The sequence below is a fragment of the Alosa pseudoharengus genome, unplaced genomic scaffold, assembly GCF_046254945.1.
Source record: "Alosa pseudoharengus isolate Yale_2024_CS ecotype anadromous, Long Island Sound unplaced genomic scaffold, YU_APseudo_1.1 YU_APseudo_1.1_scf_13, whole genome shotgun sequence".
Taxonomy (NCBI): Eukaryota; Metazoa; Chordata; class Actinopteri; order Clupeiformes; family Clupeidae; genus Alosa; species Alosa pseudoharengus.
The window spans coordinates 12,155,703-12,178,202 of record NW_027468598.1 but is presented as its reverse complement, the minus strand read 5'-3'; the positions used below and the strand labels follow the sequence as shown (position 1 = coordinate 12,178,202).

General features: G+C 47.7%; 2 protein-coding genes across 4 annotated transcripts in view; both read right to left on the bottom strand.

Moving 5' to 3' along the window:
* The window catches only part of mnta (MAX network transcriptional repressor a), a 20,947-nt gene extending 14,628 nt beyond the window's left edge, over window positions 1-6,319 (bottom strand). For both annotated transcript variants that reach the window (XM_076282178.1, XM_076282179.1), the window contains exons 1-2: window positions 6,075-6,319; window positions 299-932 (exon numbers count right to left, since the gene is read on the bottom strand). In XM_076282178.1, the coding sequence (XP_076138293.1) occupies window positions 299-932; window positions 6,075-6,147 (707 nt within the window). In that variant the 5' untranslated portion in view covers window positions 6,148-6,319. The remainder of the gene's footprint in view (window positions 1-298; window positions 933-6,074) is intronic.
* A 2,555-nt stretch (window positions 6,320-8,874) lies between these two features.
* The window catches only part of mettl16 (methyltransferase 16, N6-methyladenosine), a 27,111-nt gene continuing 13,485 nt past the window's right edge, over window positions 8,875-22,500 (bottom strand). For both annotated transcript variants that reach the window (XM_076282176.1, XM_076282177.1), the window contains exons 6-10: window positions 22,063-22,205; window positions 18,696-18,765; window positions 15,858-15,947; window positions 10,082-10,288; window positions 8,875-9,696 (exon numbers count right to left, since the gene is read on the bottom strand). In XM_076282176.1, the coding sequence (XP_076138291.1) occupies window positions 9,058-9,696; window positions 10,082-10,288; window positions 15,858-15,947; window positions 18,696-18,765; window positions 22,063-22,205 (1,149 nt within the window). In that variant the 3' untranslated portion in view covers window positions 8,875-9,057. The remainder of the gene's footprint in view (window positions 9,697-10,081; window positions 10,289-15,857; window positions 15,948-18,695; window positions 18,766-22,062; window positions 22,206-22,500) is intronic.

Genomic DNA, 22,500 nt, shown 5'->3' with positions numbered 1-22,500 from the left:
AACGAGACAGTCCAATAGACAAAACAGTCTCCACAAACATGCTAGACAATGACAAGGGTTCTTGCAACACAAGTCATCAACCCAGTAACCAATCATGATAAGGGTTCTTACAACATACGTAACTAGCCAATCAGCTGAAGCCAAAGTAAATGTAATCCATGTTTATTTGCACCAGGTGGAATCTTAGAAACGAGTATCCAAGTATCAATCTGGCTACACTTGTCAAAGTACAACTCAATCTGGGGACGTCTGAGCAGCTTTCGTAAAGTTTCATCCACACGCCTGTGATGATACTCACCCGCCAGGCCTCTTCTTCCCGTCCCCGTGGCGACCGTCGTCTGGCGGACTGCCTCTGGACACCGGGCTGGCCTGCGCCTGTGGGGAGCCCAGCTGAGGGGGCATAGCATGCTGGGATGCAGCGACGATGGTCCCAGGGTAGGACTGCACCAGATGGGGCTGCTGCTGCTGATGTTGGTGCTTGGTGGTGGCTGACAGGGAGTGGGTCAAGGAGGTGGGCTCAGGCTCAGGCTGGGGCGAGATGAGAACGTGCTGGGGATGGGCGTGCTGGCTGGTGGGGGGGCTGCGGGCATCTTTCCTGGGGGAGCCCTGCCGCTGCTGGTGCTGATGGTGCACGGTGTGGGGACTGCATGCTGTGTTGGGAGCCGGGGGGAAGGCGGTCTGGGGGTTGGGGGCGGAAGGCACCACGGGGATGGGGATGACCGCTATGGGCAGCGAGGGAGGGGGCGGCTGGGGTGGGAGTGGAGCCAGCCGGCGCTCCGAGCCACTGGGCTCCTCCACCCAGGTGACGTGGTGGTGGTGGTGGTGGTGGTGGTGGCTGTTGACCCGCAGGGCCTGCGCGGCCGCCGCTTCCGTCCTCTTCCTCTGCTCCGCCTCCTGCTCCTGACGGAGCCGCTCCCTCAACTCATTCTCCTCTGAAAAGAGAGAGAGGGGGAGTGTTAGGGGATAAAGCCCATGGACACATTCGGGGGAAATGGGTCATACAAGGATGAAGCCAGAGAGGGAGGATAGCCAGGAAAAAAGGGGAAATTATGACAGAGTCAGATGACTGAACCAGATTCCATTTGGTTACTGCACCTTCAGCCACAGACACCACTGATAAAAGGGATGTTGGATTTTTGAGAAGAAAAGACCAAATCTGATTTAGCATTTTTAGGCTTGTGTGCTCCATGAACACCAATTAGATGTGGGAGGCACGGACTTTAACCCTGTGAACATACAATCAATACTTCAAAAACACTCGCCGCCACTCTGACCTAGATTTTTCGGCCAGGCTAAATAAACTGCAAGCTCATGGCTTGGAAAATACGATGTCATTTCAATGCGGTCTGCCAAGCATACTGTGGCCAAATGATAAAACCACGATAACACACGCACACACAGAACTAATGGTCTTGTTCCACACTGAAACACATGTTGAGCCCGTGACCTCAGGATGGGCGGCTAAGGCACAACTGAGCCTTCGCAGCAGGGCAGGAAACATGCTATACATGCGCTACCGTGTGACCTTTGGCCTCTGGCGCGATTTGACACACATACTGTACACACAAGGCCACAAAACACATCGGAGGACAGAGAGCACAGAACCTCACACCAATACGACAAACTCAAAAAGAGGCCAGGGAAATAAAGAACAGCTATTGTGAAGAGTGATTAGCTAGAAAAAGAGAACACACACACACACACAATCCCCTATTATCTATCCCCTTGTAAGGAACAGCGTGTTCATGGTGCAGGCTAAGGTTACTTTAGCATAGCTTTCATGGAAACCCGATGCTGGTAAACTCTCGCCCACTCCCCGCCACTCTACTCCTCCTCTCTTGGGCTGCTCCCAACAGCGCCTTGCGCTTCAAGCTCGGGAGCTAAGACTCTGCCCCCTGGAAGTCGGCCAATCCTTAAATAGTCAATGAATTATGCAGCTTCTACTGATCCCAGACCAGCTCGGAGAGGGAAGACTGACCACCCCTGACAGGAAGGGAAAAAAAAAAAAACATGCTGGGATTTCACTAAGGGTGAAACGCACCCAGGGCTCCGGTACAGCAGCAAGCACGTGTCTCATACTGTGAGTGGTTGTGCTGTAGCAGGGCAGATAAGACGACGAGGCTGTGCCCAGACTTAACATGCCACATTTTTATAGTGTTACAAATGTGGGCTCTAAACACGACCTCAGAGAAGGAGGAAAAAAATAACAGTTCAATTGGCAGGATCCTGTTACCACTAGAATTCTAGCAAATCAAAACAGAGTGAGCTAATCCTAAGAGGAGCGATATGTGAGAATGGCCTTGTCTTAACGCCAGCAGGGTTGGGCGGCAATCAGGGTATGAAATGAGCTGAGGTTTGATCGTGGAGAAGAGCACTCTGCCGGAAAATGCTGATATTTTTCACTAAGCAGGTTTAATCCAAGTCATGTTACGCTGTCAAAGCACTATTCCATAGAGGACTGGTAGCCTTGAAGCCGCCGTGTTGTCGCGTTGTGTAATTCCATGACTAAGCTCCTTATTTTGCCACTTACTCGGATATATATTTCTAGTGAGCGTAAAGGAGCTTTTCGGCAGTGGACAATCTCTCACAGAGCACAACGGGGGCGTTCTTATCTTAATGACACCTAACAAATGGGCCTTAACACAGAGCACATGGCCCCTGTGTCGTGATGGCAGTCTCCTTTGTCACGAGCCTTCACCTGAGCCTGGTCATAAACGCAACTGGAACTGCACCACAAGATAGGGCCTGACTGGGTAAATTAAGCTTAAGCAGAAAGTTGTGGAACACGACGCTGTACTTTTATGCTACACATGAGTAGACTACAAGCCCATCAGTTCTTCTGAGAGCTACTAAACCGGGGGGTGGGGGTGCACAATCAGATGGAGGATTCACCACTCCAAACCAGCGCAAGTCAGCTGTTCTACCAGAGTGGGTGGTTCCCGCTACTGGTGCACATGCGCCACCAGTCTACAGGGGTTGAGGATGGGGGGTTGTACAAGGAGGAGTGTCAGTTACTATGGAAACAGCAACGTTAGCAATTGCAATGGCACGAATGGACTCGTTCGACCCCATCAATACTCAAAGCTTTTTTGGACAACACCCCCAACCCATTCCAAGACAAATGGGTGCAATTTGCAGCTGATAACATTGCAGCTCCTTCAAGACAGGACGTTGTATTGTGCTCAGAAGAGTCCGAGCACTGTACACTTATGAGAGCGGTCCAGTACACCTCAAGGACGTCCAGACTACTCTCATTCATACAGGAATCAATGTGTGTCTTTAATTGTGTGCAGCTCACCACTGTGTGCTGAACTGTACAAATGTACGGAGGAAGGACTCTCGTCTACTTTGCTGCAGAGGCTTTTGGTAAGGGAAGAAAAAAGGACAAAAAACACAAAACCTACACAGACACACACACACACACACACTGGCCGACACCATCACACTACTGAGGCAGGTTATCCACTCCAGTGAGTCACCCACTCCAGCAATGACTAGGCAGCTTTTCTCTGCATTCTTCTCTGATACCCCAAGGATAGGGACAGACTAGAGTAGCACTCGTTTGGCTGAGAGAAAAGGACTGAAATGAATTAGGCAATGTGGGATAAACACCCCTTTCTGATTCATAGTGGCCAAGCAGATTTCCAATCGAGCATTTCCATTACAAAACATACCAGTACTACTTAATAAATGAATCCTATCTGGTGCTAAAATAATGGACCCGGGCAAGAAAGATGAGACAAGAACAGAAATCTCGATCTGATGACCTTGCGTGTTCCAGATAAATAAGTAAGTAAATGAGTGGCACCCCATCTGCCGACCATAGAACAGGAGCAAGAGTGCAGTACTTCATTATGGCTTGCTCACGGCTGTCCAATGAGGATGTGAGAGGTAGCACTCACACCTCTGGTCCTTCCGGTCACAGGCAGGCAGGCGGGCGGGCAGCGGGAGCACAGTGTCCTGACAGCTCAGCTAATGCTAATGCGGGGAAGTGACAAGCTCCTCGCTCTGCTCCGCGGCCCAATGCAGAACAGATGTCTGCTGTCAGCCGAGCAGGCTACAGCAGAGAGGAGCGCAGTGATGCGGTAACCACAAGGCACACGCGCACACACTCACACACACTCACACACGCACACACACACGCACACACACTCACACGCGCACACACTCACACGCGCACACACACACGTAGCTGATAAAAATCAACACTTGAAACAAAGGCTGAAATACTCACTCATACTGGAGCTTTCCAGCTCAAACTTCTGATTTAGTTTTTAATACTTTCTTAGTTGCTCCTCTAAACAGTATAACTGCAAAACCATGTATATGACCTGCACTAACCAGCAGCAGTGGCCTGCAGTCTATAACATATAGTACAGACCATCAAAGTATGTGCTTGGGATCAGAATGAAAGTGAAAAACTAACACTGACAACAAGCCAAGGGAGGCCTGAGTTGACAGAGGTTGAAAGGAATATGGTGCAGGTAGGTGCCCAAAGTGCATGAACAACACAGCCCGACACTACAAGAAAGCTTTAGTGTTTCTTTTGACAGTCTGGCTTTACCAATTCACAACATGTATTACTTTATTTACCATTCACAACAGAAATCATGAAGGAATGTAATACTTCCCATATTTAAGAAATTATAGTCTACCGATTAAGATATATAGACAATACATTTGCCAAATTAATAATACATTTTTAGTTACTATTGGCTTTTTACTACAAGGAAAACAACTAGACACTAGAGGACACATAGATAATTTAGCTAACATTATATAACTCGCATTTGGAGGAGGAGGAGGGTGGGGTAGTGCCCTAGATTCTCTCTCATCGTGACCTGCACCAATGAGGGAGGCAAAAAATCCGCCGAGTAGGGATGACTAGAAAGGGGGTGGGTGATGAATGTGTGTAGACTGCACTGCCTTACAAACTAATGGTAGTTCAATTCAGTTGGGTCGATCAGATACAACAATGGGTGGCATTTTTGCAATTAAACTTCACAAAGTTGTTACATTCGTTACATTTTAACATTCAAACAGTGTGTCAAACTGAAATAGCGCAAGCCTGTCGTGCTGCCGTCCACATGGTGAAAGGGGGTGGGCTTTGTCCACGCGGTTTCGACTGAGGGCGGAGACAGACGGGACACGTCGTCAACAGACAACAGCTAGAATGTAGCGAACAAGAACGCGCCAGTTCGGCTTGCTGCGGTAACAACGAAATCCAAACAAAATAGTCTCTCCAATGACACCATGTTTTCGGGTGTAGCCTAATACACATGCGAAGATACATGATAAATGAGAATTATTGAAAAAACTAAGGACAACCTTAAAGGGAACTCTAATAATACTCAGTGTAATATGAGATCCCGGAGATGTCAGGTCATTATGTAAAACACTCGGACAAAGCCACCGCCCAAGGCAGGTCTATACTGAGTAACATTACTTGTTTATGAGACGGCTATTTGACCTACAAATGAAATCAGCATAAAACTTTAATGAAGACGATTAACAAAAAGGTATGCGTAATGAGTTGCAGAAGTAATCTAACTAGAAAGCAATATTTAACACGATTACAACAGCCCGGAAAGTGAAGGTTAGCCCAGCGCTTAACGTAAAACACTGAAGTGGCCAGAAATGCTCATAGACATGCAATCCATACTATTTGTGTGGTGTATAATTATTTGCCGCATATTCCTTGTTCAAATTCCAATCGAATTTGTCCTCTTCTATCAGAAAATCGGTGTTTTTTCTGCCCATGATATATGATCCCCATTTACTACCTGATTTATGCAAATAAATGAGCGTATAGTCATCGTTGCACAGCGTGTCACATCCACATACCACACGAAAGCGATCCACTTTCTACTGTAACGTTAGGCTTCATAAAAAAAATGATAATGCACTAAACTGCATCAGACTAGTTATGGATTTATCATTATCATTATACGGTACACATTACCTCCTCATTCTAACCTTTGCAAATCCAGGATTTCACATTAAAGACTCTACCGCTACTACTTGGTATGCTTTTTTTCCCCAACACCCCCCACAGTTTAGCATCCCCTCCTTACCACGTGTTTTCTGTTGTTGCTGGGCTTGCAATTCCAAGAACTTGGCTGCTTCTAACAATGTCTCGATGCTCATGTCTGGCACGTAACTGTTTTACTCCAGATAATAAAGAAAATGTGTGATAAAGGGGCACTTTAAACTTCCCTGCGGGATCCACCGGACGCACCAGAAACATAAAAAAAAGAAAAGAGTCGTGGCTGGATCCCCCTCGTACAAACTCTTTCCACTCGCGCAGAGGAGTTGCAACAAGATGGCGGTGACGAGCATAAGCATAAAACACAACGGGGCACACAGCAGATCGTTAAGATCCGCCCATAGTTCATAGCCACACCCACCACCGAAACCTTTTTCAAAACACGGACAAGACTATCGAAATAGCACACATATGTAGGCCAAGTTTACATTGCGGACGGAAACAAATAGAGACGAATAAATTTAAACTCGACGATACACGTAAAACATCTGAGCATTACTTGACAAAAACTGTGCCATGTTGGCTACGTGCTCAGCGGGTGGGCGTCAGGGAGGGGCGGTTTCGATTCACTCCATGTTTTGTGGGAGGCTGGCTCATGTATCAGCATGATTATAATACACCATAGCCGGCTGGCCTATCAGCATGAAGAACAACAAGGCATGGTATGAACACACATGGCTTCCCGCTCATTGTAGTTGGCAAGATTATGAGGAAGTGCAGCATGCCATTTCAGTAAATCGTCTCTTTACAATGTATAGTACGCTTAAGCTACAGTATTTCTTCATTCGAGATGCAAAACGCAGTTCATGCGTATAACAATAATAATAATAAAAAAACTGATGAAGCTAAGCGCATTTCATTTCAATTGCTCTTAGCAGTCTGTATGGTATGTCAGCTTGAGATAAAAATATCAAACCGTGCACAGCCAATGGGGAGACTCCAACACTGAGGTGGAGGTTGGACAATGCGACGGGCGTGTTTGAGCTCTTTAAGCGCCTGAAGGCACGACGAGTAAGCAGCAAGTATTTTTTAATGACATCTCATATTTACCGAAAGAGAGAGGGGGCTGTACTTGACAAGGCTATATCTATGAAAAATTAAAATGTTCTTATTAAACTTCAAGACCTATTTGTTTCCCCGCAAAGCTTTATTCCCCTTAATACTGCACAATTTGACCTCTTTAGGCTTCAAGAGCTGCAACTGTTAACTTGAATGCTGGTGGGTATGAAAAATTGACAGTATATTTCTGTATTAAATGTACACCTGCCTTTCATGCTCTCCCCTAGACATTTCGCATCAAGCCCAATTAAAGTTATTGGCAAGCTGACTGAATTAGGTGAATACTACCATGATTGCAGAAACCATATACTCAAATATACTGCACGTCGCTGGATGGGCCTTAATCGGAATATAGTGTAGCCTACATGGAAACGTAGTGGCTGACAGTGAGATAGGATTGGACATTTGTTATCGGTTCTAAATGTTAAAACCCCCATACAATCATGTTTAGGAATGGGTTGGTGGCTTGCAATGTAATTCACAACAGTGATCAAACTGAAGTTCCTGTCAGTTTTTGTTTGCTTTTTGTATTGTAAAACAACTTCTGAGACACTGGACTATACTGCCAACTACACTAGTCCCAAATGAAAAGTATACCTTTTCTTGTGTAGTACTTCAAAGGGAAATTCAAACCGCAGTGACAAAACAACCTAGGCTGTAAGGCACATGCAGTTGTAAGCCTTTTGATTATATTTTGCTGCCTGAACACATGTGTAGGCTACTAAAAGGGTATTTGTAATATGTGAAAACGTCACTCAGATTATAACAAAACACTAAAATATTGATACAAGAAGTGGAATAACGCTCGAGATTTACCGTAGATCCCAGAAACTGCTTTACAAAACCTCAATTTCTCAAACAAACAAGAAAATGTCACGTATGCAGCCTACACATAGCCTAAACAACCAAGGAGAGGGAGAGATAGAGACGGTGGTCATTTTTAGGTAATTGTAGAATCAAGTCACATGCCGATCACAGGTCAGGGAAGTGTTGAAAAAGCCCCAGGCAGCCAGAGGCACGAGCATTGAGACGGATCCGAGGAGGAAGTGGAGTTTTGTGTGCTCTCGGGCACAGGGCACGGCTTCACATGACTGTCAGCAGCACAGAGTGAACGTGGGAGGAGGGGAGGGAAAATGGGAGAAAGAGTAGGCTACACACACAGACACACACACTCAAGAAATGAGTAAGCAGAACTACAGCAGCCCTGACTGGAGAGGGAGGGGGGTGGTCTGCCTTTCCTGTTATTCACGCCAGGCTTTTACAGGACATGTGTACCTCGACCAACTTCCTGCGACAAAAAATCAAGACTGAAGCACTCCAGGCACAGGACATACGACAAAACTTCATGAACATGTGTTTACAGGCAAAACGAAAATAGGTTAGTACTGCGAAGGAGCTGTCGACATGACCCACTGTTCCATAATGCAGTTTGAAAACTAGGCTCCCTCTAGTGGTAGAAGAGGGGAATTTAAAAGCTTACATGTGGTAGAATACCACACACGGCGTGGGTAGAAAATGTTAATGGGAGTAAAAAACATACTTACTTTGACAGTGATGTCTTCAATGACAATAATTGAAGTGATGCTCAACATCAGGTAACACTATCTTTCTCTGACTTGCAAAGAGATCTCTCAAAATGGTCCCTAACACTTCAAATCTAATTCTAAATTTGTATGACTTTCATAAGTCTATGTTCATTAAAAACTAATACACACACACACACACACACACGACTTCTAATACAACAAAGCGAACATGACTAAATTCATAAAAAAAAACATTTATTTGAAAATTAGGTGAAATAGATTTCAAACAAACCGTATTTGCGAGATCAGTCATTTAAAAAAAAATCTCGGGGTCCTAATATAATCATAACACAAGACTGGTATGTTGTAAGGCAAGTGTCTACACAGAGATATGGAGCAAACCGGGGAGCCAAATCCCCCTCCCCATCAGAGAGGGCTGGAAGCGGTGCGGAGGAGGGTGTTCTTCAGGCAGGTACACAGCTGGTTCATCAGATCCTTGTTCTGGCCCTCCACAAAGTGCATCTCCACCAGCACGTCGGCCCCCTGGACCTTCACGTTCAGCAGGCTCTTGAACAGGAAGCTCTGCACCAGGCCGGGGCTCTGGGGCTGGGAGCCTGCTGCTCCTGCTGTGGCTTCCTTTGGGCCAGGGAGGGCTTCCACTTCCACATCCTGTGAGGAGTGGCTGACCTCCGGTGTGACGGGAGCCTCTTCCTGTGTGTTGGGAGACTCCATGCTGACATCCAGTGGCCCCTGCTCCCCAAGCTCGCCTGCCTGAGCTCCAGAGCGATGCCCGTTGCTGTCCTGCTCACCCGCTGGTGCTGACTGGCACACCTCCCCTGAGGGCTGGGGACCTTGCTGGTTCTCCGTCTCGCGGGCTGCTGCTGTGGGCTGCGTGTCGGAGCCCTGAGCTGCTGCCGAGGGGACGGCGGCGCCGGGGGAGAGCGACTCGTTCTGCTGCCGGTTCTGCTCGCGCCGCCTCTGCCGCATGTGGACCCAGGTGTTCTCCACGGCCGTCAGGAAGAGACTGAGCTCGGCCTCGCCGCTGGGGACGCGCTTGTGAAGAATCTGAGAGAGCAGAGAGAGGCATTACAACAAACCTCCACCTCTCAAAGCAAACCAAAGCAAAGCTTTCTTCAGCTGACACTAAAAGATACTAGAAATACAATTAATAACTGATTAACAGTAGATTACAAATAAACACATAACTGTACCCATATTAGTTTGTTCATAATCATTATCCTAGCCTATAATTAACATCATCTTAGCCTTAACCTAACATCCCAAAGGTTTCAAGGCAATTACAAAGGCAATTTCATTCTACATCCTAAAGTGATATTTAATTGAATTTATACTTAGCCTAACTCTATTAGCATATCCTACATATGGCATATAAGCAGCAGTAAACTGTAATGTTTTGAGTGATTGTGTACTGTAGGCGTGTGTAAAGTACCCGCAGGTCTTTGAGTGTCTTCTCCATCCAGACAGTGACTGTGTGCACATCGCTGCTCTCCGAGCAGGCTGCGGAAGAGGAAGACGAGGTGGAAGAGGAGGGCAGAGAGGAGGCTTTGATCTGCAGTTCTCGGACCGTGGGCTGCAGAATGGTGAAGGCCAGTGGCTTGCGGGCTTTCTCCATCTTGCGCTTCTTACTCGGGGGAGACTAAGCCGCAGGCAGGGAGAGGAAGATGAGGAGGAGGAGGAGGATGACATCATTACACATTCAGGTTACAGAGCTTAAGGCGAGAACACAAACACCATTGTTCTAAAATGAAATAGCAGACAGACTGCTGCGCTAAGGTTACTCATTGTTTAGTTTGTAATCTATTGACAAATGCTGTAGAAATACTTCACTAACCTTAGTCACAGTTTAAGATTTTCATTAGGTTTAATTTTAGTATTCAGTATGTTCACATCTAAATGTGTTTATCTAAACTAGGTCTATATCCACTAAATCACATCACATCAACGTAAGAAATCTCCACAATATCAAATGTACCACTGGTATTTCTCATAAAGTCCTTTCAGCCTAAGAACAGATACAGCGACAAGAATAGAGATTAGAGAACAGGGGAATTAATCTATGTCAGATGTTTTGGCAGTGACTAATAGCGTGGACACCACACCCTGTGCACTCTCATTCTGTCATACCTGCATACCAGGAGAGCCAAAGCAGTGATGTAACTGATAAGAACACATACTACATTCAACTCATGTACTGTTATGACCGTCCACTGCGTTACCAGAGGCTGCAGGCTAAAAGGAAAAAAAAAAAAAAAAAAAAACACTGACTTGATCACCACAAGGGGGCAGCAACACACAAGTGAATGGTCCCCAGTTGCATCACCCTTTGACCTTGTCTTCTGAGAAGGCAAAAACACCCCCTCCCCTATTTTCATCCCAGCTTAGAAAAACAACCAGCAGGATTCTGGCTGCCTTGAGCTCAAACGCACTATTGTTTCACACCACACACGTCTGAACACGCCCGCAGTATGGGCCGCTTTGAGAATTAATGGGAGATTTATGAGAATATTTAGAATTCGTACACACAAACAAGGCCAAAGCCGCTGGGCCACAAGAGGAGGATAACATTCAGTTACCCTTCAGGGGGCAAGAGTGCTGTTACTGCAGCTTTGGCATGCGAGCGCAGTTGTGCAGCATAGCCCACATTCCAAACATATCCAGGGCCCTCTCACAAGTCACTCTGACACACAGGCACACACACTGATACTTACACACACAGGAACACAAGTCATAAACCATGGCCAACACCCCCTGCCTCGGACAAACAGTTTATCCTCTGGTTTGACCTCAGGAATACTCATAAACACGCCACAGACGAGGAGATGTTCTTAGAATGGAGAACAGAGAACACACAGACACACACACACACATACCGAGCATGATGAGGCAGCACCTCCATTTATCAGTCAAATGAGTCGAGACAATCTTCACCAAAAACAATGATGTCAGAGATAAGGTGATGGAGATATGTGGAGAGGGAGGGGAGGCAGAGGCTCAGACCGCATGGTGTGGATGTCGCTGATATGGAGCAAACAAGAGTGAGAGCAGAGGGAGGGAAAGACAAACAAAGAGTGTGAAAGGGGGAGAGAGATTGCGAAAAGGTGTGAGAGAGAGAGCAAAAGGGGGATATGGAGTGAGAGAGAAAAAGTGAGAGAGAGAAAGGATGAGAAAGAGAGAGAGAGAAATGAAGACAGTCATGCATTCCCATCTCTGGCTTCTTTCCCTGAAGGCCAAGACACGTCATTGGCTGAGTCACTGACACCATTATGCAGAGAAAGCAAGTGAGCATGAGAGATGATCGAGGGAGCAAGAGGAAGAGAGATATTTAGGGAGAGAGTGTGAGTGAGTGAGAGAGAGAGAGAGATGCAGAGGGATTGTCTTAAAGGCATCACGCTGGCTTAAAGGTCTCGTGAATGGCTGGTCTCTGCTTCTCACTTAGACCCAGACAGCCCACAGCATGAGTCACTACGACTACCACACACAGTCACAGACACACACAGCCCAAAGCCCAGAGCAGGCTCCCCTACTACTCCCACATCACTCAGCCACTGGACACTCTCACTGACCAAAGCTGCCACACCCAAAGCCTCCACTGCTCACCAGAAATACGACAGAAATGTACGCAATACTGCAAGTGTGGGAGTAAGTGTGTGTATGTGTGTGTGTGTGTGTGTGTGTGTGTGTTTGATCTACTAAAAGGACCATAATTCGTCTTCCCTCATTAACCCTTTGGCCCATCTCTCTCTCTCTCTCTCTCTATCTGTCTCCTGTCTCTCTCTCTTCTCTAACTCTGTGCTGCCCTGTGACCTAGCCAGCATCCGCTGCTCTAACTAAATGAGCCCTGGTGTTCAGACGCCTAACGTCACGTCACACTAATCACATTACAGCAGAGACTGCTCAGCTAATCCCCCATCAATCAGCTCTGCTCTGAGAGAGCGCTCTGCCTTTGGTCAGACACACACACACACATGCACATTAACCATTTACACACACACACCCCAACCACTAACCATTTAAAAACACCCCATCCCAGTTTCAAACATTTTTTCCAGAGATTTTCATTTAAAGTTTGCTAACAATTTCACAATTACAGTATCTGGCAGGCTGCACACTAAAGAATGTCCTCACTGTCATTCTACAATGCAGCACAAGGGGGCCCTGTTCCATGACTTTTCACGCCCCACGCCCCTGCAATGACATTGGTGTTTATTCGGTGCGGCGTGCCGATATGTCCTTCATGTCCACGCGTTAATGCGGAGGGACGGGGCTGTATGTGGGCTGTTATTGTCGTGATATCAGCAGTGGAACAGACTGAGGAGAGCGTTTCTGCTGACGCGAGCCACAATGGCCTCATTTCATCAATGACGCCCCGCATGAGTGTGAAGTGAAATGACTTCTGCTCTTCATATGGCCAAACCATTTCCATATTTAATTTGTCCGTCTAATAAGGAGCCGCAAAGCTGCCGCTTTCCATTATATTTCTTTGTGTTTCTCATAGACATACACACACACACACACACAATCAAAAAGCCTTCTGCTCACATTGAGAGGGGAAAAAAAACACTGAGGAAAAAAAAATCAATAAAATCCATCAGGCCGGCCTGTCTGAGCACAGCACATCCTAAACACAGAGTTGTGTACTCATGCACACTGCGCAGACACACACACACACACACGCACACACACACACACGCACACACACACACACACACACACGTGTGCACGCTGCCACGCTGCATGAACGCACACACCCCCACACACACACACACTCACAAATCTCTGTCTTTTTATCAGGGTACTGCTTTTAGCCCCTCCTCTACAGTAATTCACTGTCTCTTCTCTCCCTCATTTTATTCATCCCTTCTCCCTCCTTCCCTCCCTCCCTCCCTCCATTCTCTCTCTGTGCTGGTCAGGGATGGTCCATTATTTATCTGACACACTTATCCTTGCCTCATCTTTCCTCCAGCTCACGCGGGCGTGCTGCACGCAGTGGTGACAAGAGCCCCAGACAAAAGCTGGGGGCTCCGGTGAGATGACAGCCGCACTCCGCCGACACAATGTGCATCACAATCCATACCACCATCAGCTCTGCCCTTGCCCCACTTTTCCAAACCAGCAGGGAGGACCCAGCCTCCACCCCCAGCACCACACACTACACTCAGAGACTGGGGGCAAAAAAAAAGTAATTGAGAAGTATGGTATGGGCAGATAAAATAAGGTCATTATTCAATTATTGAGCACGATTGGTGGAGGCAGATAGCTATTTAACCTTGGGGTTTGTGACAGGGAGGTTTGTTATAATCAACCCCCAACCCTTCCCTATTCATAGTCAAGCCCTGCCAAAGCCTGCCTTACGTGGTCACCTTTGCCCCGTCAGCCTTCAGCTCACCATCTGGACTGAGTACCGGACAAGCGCTCGGCCTCTCAGCCGGCATGCCTCACATCACATGTCTCATACAGGAGCCTCTCCTCTTCTGTGCCTTCGTGTCTTTGTGTAGAGCTGTTGTCTCTGTATCTCCCTAGATCTCTCTAGGTCCTGTCTTCCTGTTGCCATGTCTCCCTCCTTGTGACACCTTCACAAAAGGCCTCCTTATCCTCCTTTCTTTCATTGTCTTTCACCATTTCTTCTATTTTCTCCCTTTTATTCTGTCTTTCTTTCATTTCATTTCTTTCATAGTGTCTTTCCTTCACTTGTTCCCTCCCTATAATGAAGGGGATCAGATTCAGAGCAGGCCTCTCACGGCCGCCCCTGCTGTATGTTTTCATGTCCGGTTGAAAGATCGAGCTGTCAGCCAGATTGATCTGGCTTCCATGCTGTCCGCTAATGGGCCATAACCTGGGATTCACACACCCTCTGACTGGGGTAGCCGAGCAAGAAACAGGTCCTACGTGTGTGTGTGTGTGTGTGTGTGTGTGTGTGTGAGTGTGTGTGTGTGTGTGTGGGGGGGGGGGGGGGTGTAAGAAAGGGAGGGAGAGAGAAAGGGAGTAAGTTGGGGATGGAGGAAGCAAACAAAGGAGGGAGAAAAGAAAGAAGAGGTGAGATGGATGTACACACAGCACAGAAGCAGGTGTAAGCGAGAGAATAAGATGAATGGAGAGGTGAATGGAAAGATGGAGGGAGGGAAAGAGGGAGGGAGGGAGGGAGGGTGAGATGGGGCGTGTTGCTGTGGTGTGTGTGGACACAGGTGTGCAGCCTTTTCTGTATCCATGCAGGGCTTTCAGGCCGACCTGGGACTGCTGGCGAGCCGCACAGGAGCTACGGTGGCTGGGTCGAAGAGGGTGGATAAGGGTGGGAGCATGGAGAGGAGAGGAGAGGAGGAGAGGAGGAGAGGAGAGTGGGTGGAGAGGAGAGGAGAGTGGGTGGAGGGGCTGGGAGAGGCAGAAATGTAGGCCAATCTTTCTGCTCAAGTGCTTTTGAGGGTGTGCGAGGGGGGAAAAGACATCTGGGGCTGGGAGAGCTCTTCCAAGGGTCCTCAACAATCCTTTACACGCCACCCCTCTTCCTCCTCTTCCTCCACACCCCGGAGCTCCGGTCTACCCATCACCCCCTTTTCTTTTCCTCCTCTGTCGCCTTCTTCTTCCTCCTCTTTCACTACTTCTTCCCTGAGAGCTTTTTGGCTCTGCCCTATGCTCCCACCACCCCAGCAACTGTTGCCAGGGTTACAGCGAATTAGGAAACGCAAACAACCGAGCACCCAGGAAGAGGGCTAAGTGTAGCAAATGGAAAGGGCTTGGGGGAATGCATTATTAACACACGCAAAAGGGCAGGGGGCCTCTGCATATTCAGCATGTATGGCTTCCCCGGCTGAACTGGGAACAGCCTCTAAGACCTGAGGCAAAGTTGGGATGCATCACATATGCATGTGGCTGCTACCGCTCTGACCCCCACTGTGACCTGTAGGGCATGCGAAGACTGATCAAGTCCATGGCGGCTTCATACAAGAAGCTGTTGTTGCCATCTGGGTAGGCATCATGGTAGCCAAATGAGATGCTATGTTTTGGAGCTTTGCCATATTGAATTCCTACAGAACATTTCTGATTATATTATTTTATCCACGTGTTAATCAGTGGTACATTTGTGTACTGTTCTGTAGTCTGTTCTAGGGTGTTGGTACTGTGATTGTGATCTGTCTACTGTGGCCCTGAGAGAAATGTCTACATTAGATTTGTTTGTTTTTTTAATAATGGAGTGAGTGCACACAGCTTACCGGTACAGACACGTCGTCGTAGAAACTCCAGGCTAGAGCCCAGCGCATGGTGCGTCCCTGATAGAACTCGGTGTGGGTCACTTTAGTCACCTGCAGGAGACGCGCACAGGACACACACAAGCACAGGGGAGTGAGTAGAGCAGCCCACTGACCTACATATACAGGGGGGAAAAAAACAAGCCAGACACACCACACAGCCCAGACGCAACAACAACAAAGGACAACACGGCTCTTTTAAGGGCTGGAGTTTCACAGTCAACAGTGAATCAATTTGTCATAGTTTGGAGGTTTTGGATTGAGTTCCTGCGAACACGTTTGCTGAAATAATCTGTCAGTGGTCAATCTGTGGTTTAATTTTACTTCAACTTACGCAGGCGGTTACAGTTAAATTGCTATTTTTGCATACTGGAAATGAAGCATGGTGTGCCTGGAATGTTTCACAAAGAAACATGTCATGCATAAATATTACCAATATGAAAACACCGCCCACTCCTGAACATATGTCTGGCAAATGGTGCGATCCTGAGAGACGGCTGAATCGCTTCCATATGACACACAGGCATGTGACCCCTTGACATGCATACACATACAGCAGCTAGATTAATGAATTAGCTAAGCTTCCATCGTGTATATGGCACATATAGTATATGTTGTGTGAGCCAACGTTGAAACTTAATATAGGCAGATTTACAAAGCATACATTTGTGAAGAGAAACATTAAACAGATTAAAAATGTGGTGAAGGGAGGTCAGCTTCCAGGCATGATGAAGAATTCAAGGAATGTGCCGGGCCTTTGACTGATGAAGTGCACTCATGTTAAAGATAAAAGCATACAGAAAGAGAGAGAGGGAGAGAGAGAGAGAGAGAGAGAGAGAGGGAGGGAAAAGAGAGAAGGTGCAAGAGTACTGCATTAGCATATTAATTACACTCTCATTACATAGACACACAGAAGAACCGGAGGGAACACCCTCGCTTTTTTTCCCTCTTTTTTTTAACTCGCTCACTGGAAGTGAGCCAATGATGCACTTTCTCTGATGAATCGTGACAGGATTTCTGACACCTCTTGATGAGAAGTGAGTGAGTGGTGTGTGTCCATGCGAGTGTGTGTGGTGTGTGGGTGTGTGTTTTGGGCGTGGCATACTCAGCGACGTGTCTGGCCCGTGAGGAGACAGCTGATTGACAAGGGACTAATAACTTGTGAGCTGTGCCGATATCGCTCATTCACAGCTATCAGTAGCTTTGGCAACACCCGGGGCAGGGACTCTGTGTGTGTGTGTGTGTGTGTGTGTGTGTGTGTGTGTGTGTGTGTGTGTTCCGCCCGGGTGGCTGAGGACTGCGTCCAGTCCGACAGAAGCTAATGAGCTCTGATGAACCCCTCAATTCGTCCCGCCTTTTAAAAAGCTCCACTAATGCGATCAACCAGCTTGTGCCCAGTCTGTAACGCAATTAGACACAAATTTGGTGCCATTAACCTGCGATCTGCTTCCCACCCCCCACACACCCCCCGTCCCCCAGGGGCCACATGAGAGGCAACGGAGACGAGGCTGCGCATCCTCAAGCCAACAGGCCCGACTTCTCCTCCCCCATCACATTCACTTTCTGACAGTCAGCCTGGTCATTTTGCGTGTGAACACTGCAATACGAAAGTGAATTTAAAGGTTGTATCAGCGTGGCCCCAGCGGTGGCGTGGCGACCCGGGTTCGGCTCCCGCCCTGTGGTCCTTTCAGGATCCCACCCTGACTCTCTCTCCCACTCACTTCCTGTCAATCTCTACTGTCCTGTCTGATTAAAGGCATAAAAAGCCCCAAAAAAATATATAATTGTTTTTTTTTTTTAAAAAGGTTGTATCAGCGATAGCGGGGATACGTCACTTCTGTTGATGTTCAAACGAAACAGAGAGCTAGCTCGCTACTCCCTCCCCCTCCCTCCCGTGCAATTAAAACTCTCCTAAACGCGCATCTCGTCGGTTATTGGTTGAAACTCTTTATTTTGCCTTTGAGTGGGTTGCCAACCCTTGTTGCTAGCAATTGTTTTTGTGTACAGATCTCAGAGACTAGGCTTCCTACAGAGACGCGTTTTTTTGACTGCCTGCTTATGGGGCAGACAGCTAGCAGATCGTTAGGAAAGATTAGATGAATGTGATCATTTATGTTTGGGCCTGAAATCGCTGATACAACCTTTAAGTATGTGCACATGAAGGGGGATACATAAGTGCAGGTAGGCATGTGCAGCGCTGTGCAAAAGTCTGTCTGGGATGTTTTGCTCTGGCAGTGTTGTGGGGACCACACATATTCGTTTCTCATTCTCTTTGTTGGATTGCAGCCAGAGGTGCAGGAGATGTGTGCAGAGTGTCGAAGGGCACCGGAATCTGCTAGCAGATCCACCAATGTGTAAGAACTGGACCGGCTAATGGTAATTGTGGCACTGCTATGTGCATCTAGTGGTCTGGGACTGGAACCACGGCTAGAAGAACAATTTGGTGCTTTTTGGTGCTGGTGTGTTTCCTGTGTGTTGGTTGTGTACTGGTGGGGAGAGCGAGAGGTGGATGAATGTGGTCATTGCTGTAGCGACAAATGTAGTATCAGCCTGAGACTGTTGACCAGTACTGTATGTCTGTGCAATTCAGTGATGTGTGTATGCAGCATTTGAGTAGCTGTATTTTTCTGTGTTTGATCAACATTGTGTGTGTGTGTGTGTGTGTGTGTGTGTGTGTGTGTGTGTGTGTGTGTGTATTGTGTATGTGCAGGTGAGGAGAGAGAGGTGTGCTGTAGTGTGTGCGGATGTGTCCTGTGTATATGTGAGGCCCTTTGATGTGGTCTCGGCGCTACCGGTGCTCACCCCTTGTTTTCGAAGCTCCTCCTTCAGCGGCGCCAGGCTGCACTTCTTCCCCAGCATGCAGCTGTACCACCTGCAAAACACAACCCAGCAGAGCTCGGTCAGAGCTCCGGGCGCAGACTTCAAACGGGCCACGAGTCACCCGACCACTGGACCACTCTGCCCCCTCCCAACTGCTGAGCTCTCAGGGTGAGGGTGGAAAGCCGTGCTATTTAATTAAGACTTGTGCCGAGGTGGGGTGGGGAGAAACACTGAGGGGAGAGAGCATAAAGAGGCATTGAAGAAAGAGCTTTGAAGTCACGTGGGAGACAAAAATCAATTTTTATCCTCGCCGATTGAAAATGATGAGCTCTCCTCAATCGATAGCACGAGCCTCAGAGATGGGCAGCGTCGCTATGGTAAAGACACAGCAGGAGGTAGAGTGCTTACTTGCAATGCGACCAGTACGATCAGGTTGGTATGACTTCAACATCGATGATTCTGATCAGGAGACATACACTGACACACATACACTGACCAGCATTACAGAAATATATCAACACAACATACGTTTACATGGACAGTTTTTTGTCATTCCGATGAAACTATGAAATGATGAAACTTGTCTGTTTACAAGGGGTACATTCTATTCCGAACAGGTGCTCTCAAACGCTTTAGAATCTTTGATCGGAATAACTGTTGTTGCCTACTATTCCTGAAGAAGATACAGCAGATTAAATTCCGATTAAAATTCTGATTGGATTAGGCATTTTTACTCCGATTGAGGTGTTCATATGATAATTTTTATTCCGATTGAGTTATTCCATTTCTAATCGGATTAAAAGTGTCCACGTAAACGTGGCTAATGAGATTTATTTTCATGTGATTTCATTTATCAACCAACAAAACAAGTTTTATCTGCTCTTATGTCTTTTTGTAAATATATAGGCTGATGTATATTTATTGTAAATGTATTATTGTAAATGCTGATGCATACAGTATATATTATAAATGTAATTCCATAAGGTCTGGCTTTTGGACCAGCAGTATTAGGTGTTTTGTTGTTCTTCTTAAGACGAGATGAAACAGTAGTGAGGCAGTGAGCCTGCCCCTCCCAAGTCCCCCTCAGTGCTGTCAGCTCCCTGTGCCTGCCACCGCCACCGCCACCGCCACCGCCACCGCCACCGCCACCGCCGCCTGACAGAGGGCACAGCATGCAGGTCTCTAGGGGGCAGACGTGGCAGTGGAGGAGAGATGAGGAGAGGGGCGCAGGACTGGGAGGAGGAGGGGGGGTACACATGGAGCCGGAGGGGGATGGGGGTGTGGGCGGAAGAGTCTCATTTCATTTTACTCCATAAAATATTAAAGAGTCCTAATATTCACAGATGTTATCCACTATGTCATGCAGATTGAAGCTAAACAGTCACCGTGCTTGACAGCTTCCCCTGATAAAGGGAATTTTTAATATTTATCGGACATTTTGGGCCACATGTATGCAATATACGCAATCTCGCCCCCGGAATCTTGTCCATACTGAAAATGATTTCAAATTACAATATCAGTGTTGCAGCCCTGCTGGCAAAGTCAGGGGTTTGGTGAAAGCACTCATTATGTGTGTGTGTGTGTGTGTGTGTGTGTGTGTGTGTGTGTGTGTGTGTGTGTGTGTGTGTGTGTGGTGGGTGAAGGGAGAGTGCCCTGCCCAAGTCTGGAGCTAATTGCAGCCCTGGTTCAGCGCTGGAGAGAGGGGAGCGGAATCTCAGCGGGCCAATCAGAGGGGCTTTTGGCTGCATCCGTGGGCACTTGGTGGAGCGGCTCATACACCACCACCACCACCACCCCCCCCCCCCCCCCGCCCCACCCCATACATCCTCCTCCTCCCTCCCCAGCCAAAAACACACAGTGGGGAGAGTGAGTGAGAGAGAGAGAGAGATGACGGAAAGCGCCTCCCTGTGAAAGCTTCTCATTTATCTCTACAAACAGACAGCACAGGCATGCCTACAGAGAAACATACACATGGAAATGTGTGCGCACACACGCACACACACTTCTACCCAAACTGTTATACACACTCTCACTCAAGTACACATAGAACCAACAACAACAAAAAAATCCTCAACCAGAACTATCTGAGGAGTCTAGACACCTTCCTTATTTTATGCATTTTGCTCAGCCCTTTGCATAAACATGTACACTTTCACTGTGTCACTGTGTCATCCACACTCACACCTACACACACCTACTCAGCGTGTCCCCACGGGGTGCCCAGGTGTGGCGTCTCTAATCAGCCATAATGGTGCCCCTCCCACCCCCTCCACCCTCACGCCATACTCCCCTCATCTCCGTCTCAGCCCACTGCTCTCCTGACAGCCCTCACACACAGGGGGGGGGGGACCCTCCCAGTCCTACACACACACACACACACACACACACACACACACACACACACACACACACACACACACACACACACACACACACACACACACACACACACACACACACCACATCACCCTACTCCCACCATACACACATACACAAACTCTTCAGCCTCACCAAATGCATACATACATATCCCTCAACTCACACACACACACACACACAAATACCCTAAACCTACAGAAACACACTCATATGCCTCTGACACACACACACAAAGCCATTCCCGTTAGGGCGGTCTGCTACAGTCATGGGTAACTGTTTACTTTGTGTGCCAATTAATTAACCAAACTCAGGGTGACGCATCCATCCCAGCACCCATCTGCCCCTGCTCCTCACACCCCCTTTAATTAAGACTGAGAAAGGCCAGAGAGAGAGAGAGAGACACACACACACACACACACACACACACACACACACACACACACACACACACACACACACACCAGGAAAGGTGAAAATACCACCCACACTCACTGGGGTCAGAGGTGGATAAAAAAACGCAATAATTTAAGATTTTACAAAAATCTGCAGTGAAAAAACACACCCAGGAAATGGGACCAAGCCACAGCCTGAACCGACACGGCTAACAAACAAACATACAAAAGAACACACTTTTGGCTGAGTGCTCTTCTGCTCTGTAGGACGTGATGATCGCTGACCTGAATTTCCAACTTGCAAGTGTACAGCATCAGGCAGGTGGGCGTGAGTAATTCACCCAAATCCTGACTTCAATGAGCGTGAGCTATGAGATGATGGTGCGTCAGGGCAGAGTGTGTTTTGTGAAGCAGTTGTGATGGAGTTAGCTGCTGTGTGTATATGTGCGTGTGCGTGTGTGTGTGTGTGTGTGTGTGTGTGTGTGAGTGAGAGAGAGAAAAAGAAAGAGAGATGTAGCTTGTGTGTGTGCGTGTGCGTGTGCGTGTGTGTGTGCGCGTTCAGGTGGGTCATGGCTCACCTGAGCCTCCTCTTGAGCTGCAGGCTGTCGTGGATGATCCTCTTGACGAACTCCAGCTCGCCGCCCTCCGCCATGATCTCCGTCTCGCCCCCCGTGTTCACCGAGCTGGGAGGGGGCCGCCGCGCGTTCCTCGAGTTCACACCCTGGAGCGGGGAGACAGGAGGACGAGAGGGGGCGCAGGGAGAGAGAGAGGGAGAGAGAGAGAGAGAAATGTTAAGGAAAGATTGCATGAAACCCAAAAAGGGGGAGGAGGAGAGGGAGAGAAGGAGTAATGACAATGTGATGAAATAAATTTCAGCCGTGCAGAAATCCTCTCATAAAATATTCAACCTGTTGTTTCACGGAACATGACACATCTGTCACAATACACATTTGATAACACACACACACACACACCTTCTGGCATGCTGTATGGACACAAGCTTATCTTAATAAATT